This window comes from Abramis brama, assembly GCF_963993115.1.
Source record: "Abramis brama genome assembly, chromosome: 11".
NCBI classification, from domain to species: Eukaryota; Metazoa; Chordata; class Actinopteri; order Cypriniformes; family Leuciscidae; genus Abramis; species Abramis brama.
Genome location: NC_139973.1, coordinates 5,955,721 through 5,961,720, shown reverse-complemented (window position 1 = coordinate 5,961,720; position 6,000 = coordinate 5,955,721). Strand labels below are relative to the sequence as shown.

The following is a 6,000-nucleotide window of genomic DNA, read 5'->3' as shown; positions in this document are numbered from 1 at the left end:
CATGCCTTGTTTACTTGTTAATCCTTTATTTCAGCACAGCGTTAATAGACTGTGGTTCTCAAAAATGCATAAAAATGGGTAAATAATCAATATTGCTATTGCTCATACATGTGCTTAGGGATCTGAACGAATGCCAAAGCCCATGTATTAAACTTAACCATGTAAATTCTTTTGTTACATACATGAATGATTCCTAAAAGGAATATGATAAAATGGAAAAAACAAATTATATTATAAATTAGAAAGTTTCCTTGGCAACTATCTGAAATAAAATGTTTAAGTTGAAGTACTGAAATGACTAAAACTAATAATAATAGATTAAAGCTAAAAAAAACTAACAAAAGCACATAAAATTACACTGTAAAAAGTGTTCAGTTCACTTAATTTTAAGGCAACGCGTTTACTACATTTAAGTAAGTAAACTTCATGTTTAATCAAAAATATGTGGAATTGTCTGTTCATTTTTGCAATTAAGCATTACATTTATTTACTTTTATTTACTAGGTTTACACAAAAATCGTGAACTCAATCCTTTTTTTTTACAGTTAAAGGGATAGTTCTCCCAAAAATTAAAATTCTGTCATAATTTACTCGCACTGCATTTGTTCCAAACCTGTAGGATTTTTTTCTTTCTCTTTTTTTTTCTGCTGAGCACAAAGGAAGATATTTTGAAGAATATGGGTAACCAAACAGGCCCAGGGCCCCATTGACTTCCATAGGATGGAACGATATAGCCTCATAATATATATATATATATATATATATATATATATATATATATATATATATATATATATATATATATATATAATACACACGGAGGTCAATGGGGTCCATAAACTGTTTGGTTTCCGACCTTCTTTAAAATCTTATCTTTTGTGTTCAGCAGAGGAAAGAAACTCATACAGGTATGAAAAAACTTGAGGTGATAGAATTTTCATTTTTGTGTGAACTCTCTCTTTAAAATAGAATACTGAAAAATATGAACATAAAAGCTGATTAAAAATAAATACTATAATAAATAATACTAAAATGACACATTAAAGAAAACTTTAGCAAGAGCCTGGCATTGAGGCAGTGGGTTTTACACTGCTCTCTTTTAGTTCAGAATTCACTTTAAACCGTTGAAAAGAAGTAGACAACATAATTCCTAAAATTGATCATTTATAAGAAAGTATGGTTTGGGTTGAATATAAACTTTTCCCTTCTAATTTTTTTCTTTCATGACTGATGTGTATTTATGTGGTTTGTAGAAATGTTATTTTAGATCTTCTTGGCCTAAAGTCATCATTGAGGCTGTTTGACAAAAATACTGCGTGAATGTTAACTTTTAACTTTAACTTTAAAGGGATAGTTCTCCCAAAAATCTGTCAATTATGCACCCACGCGTAATTCCAGACCAGCACGCTTCCTTCTCTGGAACACAAAAAGAAGATATTTTGAATTGTCACAGTGACTTTTTTTTTCGTACAATGCAAGTCAATGGGGTCCAATGTTGCTTGTACCCACTGACATTCAAATATCTGCATTTCACTGAAGAAAGGAAGTCCTGCAGATTCTTTTTGTTTTTCCTTTTTATTTTGGGGTGAACTATCTGTTTATAGCGATCCATCTCACAGTCTTGGAAATGCTTATTGCAGTAGGATTTTGGATTACATTTCTTGTCATGATTCTTCCAGTGTTGTGTAATGTGGAGTATCTGATGTTAAACATTATAATGTGAAGCGATTTCAAGAATCTTCACATCATTTGACATTTCCCATAAATAATCTTAATATCGCAAGCCAAAACATATAAAATTCTACTTGTGTCCAGTAACGATTCCTTGATCTTAGGCATTCACTGACCGACATGTGACAATGACAACTCCCAGAAGAGAAAAGAGGCCGCAATATGCAGTTGGGAACACAAATTGGAGCTTTGAAAAATAGCAGAACCGCTGTCAGTACCGGGCCTAATGAGCCCAAACCGGTTTATTCTGTAGATAAGCAATGCCTTAACTCAGTCTGCCATACTGGACACATGGTTTCAATCTAATTTGGCCCTTATTAGTTGGAAACTGTAAAATAGTGTAATTAGTGCTTGTGGGGTAAAAGAGTAGTCTGTAGACCATTAGATGTACTGGACTCCTAAAATACCCAGAAAGTGTCCCCTGAGAGACATAACAAAGGCCTATCTCTTTGAGTTTTTCTTTTTCTTCTCCTCTCTTGGCCATTGCTTACTTTCAATGTGAACCAGCTGTGACCTCTGGAACCTTTAGTGTCACCCTGTGTGTGCGTGTTTGTATGTTTCTGAATGTGTGTTTTATTACCTGTTGGATCGATAATTATTTAAGGTGTTTGCAACTGGTGTCCTTACACTTTGATCTTGCTTTGCTTAATCAGTTGTCTTTAAAGCAAGACCTTGTAAGTACCTAGTTGCGTTATATTTTAATTTTATACTGGGTACAGTATATCCAGTGGTGTGCCATGCTATACGTCATTTAAAACTATTTAAACAGCAATTTGATAGTTCTGTTTATGCATGCAGCTTATTAAATATGAGACTACATCGAACATAGCCAACATTGTTATTTTAAACGACTATTTAAAATATATATTTCACTCTAACAGGCACAAATCACAAATAAGTGAATGAAGTAGTGAAAAAAAATGGTACTCACCTAAATCTTTATATAAAATCATATGTAAATGTATGATTACAGCTTTTTTTTTTTTTTTTTTTTAAATCTTAGTCTTTGTTCTGTCACGGGGGTCTTACTGGGGCAAGTTGTCACATAATTTGCAAAGCGTGCAAAGGCAATTTCATGAATTAAATTTGATAGACAAAATAAAAATGTTTTATTTTTCCTTTTTAATCTATAATGTCATTTATGATTTTTTTTACAATTAAAAAGCGCAATATTCTGCTACGTTCATCAGTTTATAACTGGGCATATTGGATAACGTTAGGCCTATTGACCCTGATTATTTCATTATTTGAATCAAGATAATGAAATAGACATTGCATCCACAATTTATACGAATATACAGAAATGTGCCGTGTTTAAAATCGTCCCAATAAGTACTATCCTAATCTAGTTCGCCTTTCAACAAAAATATTCCACATTAGCCTACATTAGCGTTAGCCTACAACCTATTATACACAGACAGCTCGCTATTATTGCAATCTGTTTTTGCTTTCTTTACAAAAATTTGGGATCTTATTTTAAGCTCTCTGAATCTTTCGTTTAATTTATTTTTGTTGTAATTTATTTATTAATGAGTGGTGGCGGTTGAAGTAACTTAAACGCGACAAAACTATTTTGGTGGTGATTTTTGTTGTTGTTGTTGTTGTTGTTTTAGTGCACGTATAGCAGCTCAAACCGGTTACGGGTGCTTTAAGTTTTTTTTGTTTTGTTTTTCCATAAAGTGCTTACAACACAAAGTGTTCATACAAACATTAATAATTATTTTCATTAACGTGAACCTTTTAAAATACGTTTATAAGTAATTAAAAGTTCACTTTGGTAATCACCCAGGTGGCTCTGCTTTACTCCCAGGCGCTTCTGACGAGCTGACGGTTTATCAGGCCTCGATATCTCCGAGAATTCGGATCGCGTTCATGATTAGGCTATATGATGGGAGTGCATGGATAATCGGTTGTCATAATCCCACAGGGTTTTATAAACAAGCCTTTAAGATAGGGACAGTCACATGATCATCCGGATCATGATGGCTCCTGTCAGAGAGTGTTCAGCATTTCGGGTATCCCATGCGGCAGTAGCAGACCGTCTTGAAGAGGCGGCAGTGGCAGAAGGCGCACTGATCGCAACACACCGAGCTCGGGGTCTTACAGCTGCTCCACAGCGGCACACAGTTCGGCGGCGGAGGAGGTCTCTTTATTCGGTTACTTAATTTCTGAAAAGTATACAATTAAAACATGCATTTAAATGTGCTGCTTCAGCTTCGGACAAATTATGTACCAGGGTTATAACATAAAAATAAAGAGGAACCCATTCAATAGCCTATTTATGATGAAAATTATTTGCATTAAAAAGTTACAAATTACGACCCCTGGTATGGCGTCTATTAGCTAGGCTACTCCATGACCAACGAAACGAATGCGCCTCTAAATAAACTTTGTTAGGAGACAGAAGTGTCAGAGAAGAGCTTGACATGTGGCGTGTGAAGAAAAGCAAAAAACATCCAGGTAAATATCAAGCTGTCATTTTGACATTTTATGAAAATAGTAGCCTATGTAAGTGTGTAAATTTCCAGCTATGAAATTAGCCTCAGCAAAACAAAGGAGTCGACCATATTTTATTTCCGTAATGTTCAAAATGTAGGCTAATTTTCACCACAGACTGTCAATAAACAATAGGCCTACATTCGAAATCTATTTAAAATATTTTAATAAACATAGGCTGTATAATGAATAAAAGGTGAACAGTTTATATAGACTAAATTTGTTTTCATCACAAATATTTAATTAGACATTTTTATTATCAGCATATTATCAACTTAAACATTTTAAATCTCTATGAACTGAATTAAACATCCTTATGCATTATTGTATGGGTCAATGCATTAAAGCTGTTTATATATATCAGTTAATTGAATATATAACAATTTATTACAAACCTTTTTTGGTTTCTTTTCCAGTTTCTTGTTCTTCTTAGGTGTTTTTGAAAGCCCTTCGATAATGGAAAATACAAATCAATTTGAAAGTTGAAGTTTTAAGTTTCTAAATGAGTAACAAAGAAGTGTTAAACAGAGAATGATTTATTCCGATGTGAATTTTAATTTGTACAATTTGTAGCAATTTATTTACTACTTGATTAATAATGGTGATCATTTGTTTTGTATATTATTTTCACAACTTGTGTGTTCGAGAAAGAAGCCTTACCGACTATGAGCACAGGAGGTGCATCTGTTCGGTTATTGACTTGTAAGCTGATGCTTGTTTGGTTGGAGCTGTATTGTTCCTCCATAAGCATGTGTGTGTGTACCGTGACACAGCAGGCTAAACAGAGCAGCAAACAGCACAGCAACAATGACGGACTCATATTAGGACTTCACCCTGCACAAAACAATAGTTTAAAAACAGAATCAGAAACAAAAAAGTGCTGATTCCGTGATGATCACACACACATGCACACACACAAACAGAATTAGATCAGGATGTTTAAACTTTGTATAAATATTTAAAGTCTTTAAATTCTTGCCTTGCAATTTTAAAGCCCAAAACAAATCATAAAAGTAAACACGAGAGAGAACTAGCCCGTATGAATTTGCTTTCAAATTTGTCCAAACTGAAGCTCAAATGGTTGTGAGATGTTAGACATACAGCAAACATATTCATTTGTCATCATGCACAACATCAGAACATTTACACACTATAAGAAGCAGTTTAATGCTATAGTTAGAATTATAACCTCTAGATTTTGCACAAAACCACAGCAGAGTCATTTCTATATAGGCCAAATAGCAAGTAAAACTAGGACTGTTATATTCCTGTGTTCAATATTAGTTCCTACAACCGAGAACAGTTTTCACAAAAATCACACACTCAGTTCGAATATAAAATTTGCTTACAGTGTACAGTATTTCTAATGGCATTTGATCACAGTTTATCATTTCTCACCATGTTTAACCTCCTTTTTCTGACAATCTCCTGTTTTTTTTTTATATCCTCTTTCACAGTGCATTCAAAACCGATACCCAAGGTAATCTTCAGGAGTCGGCGTTTACAAACTGACCTGTCCTGGTGAGTAATGGGACACCCCGTTTTCCCTTTTTGTGGCTGGCTTGAGATATTCCCCGCTCCCCTGCTGAGACTGAGAGAGAAATGTCAGACAGACTTTTTAGTCAGGAAATTCAGAAAGGGGCGAAATGATAAAAATTAAGCAGGGGCGGATCCTACGTCCAGACGGAGCAGAGGGAGAGAGAGAGAGAGGGTGAGGGCTAAGTGTATGTGTATATAGTGGGCTGAATAAGTGTTTGCACTAAAAAAAAGTTG

General features: G+C 34.3%; 1 protein-coding gene across 1 annotated transcript; it reads right to left on the bottom strand.

The window, feature by feature from the left end:
• Positions 1 to 1,228: 1,228 nt before the first annotated feature.
• Positions 1,229 to 5,813, bottom strand: asip1 (agouti signaling protein 1). The gene is made up of 4 exons (XM_084129134.1): positions 5,741 to 5,813; positions 4,888 to 5,061; positions 4,623 to 4,675; positions 1,229 to 3,899 (listed from the first exon to the last, which is right to left on the bottom strand). The coding sequence occupies exons 2-4, from the start codon at positions 5,045 to 5,047 to the stop codon at positions 3,735 to 3,737; spliced, it is 378 nt and encodes a 125-aa protein (XP_083985260.1). The 5' UTR covers positions 5,048 to 5,061; positions 5,741 to 5,813; the 3' UTR covers positions 1,229 to 3,734.
• Between the last annotated feature and the right edge of the window lie 187 nt (positions 5,814 to 6,000).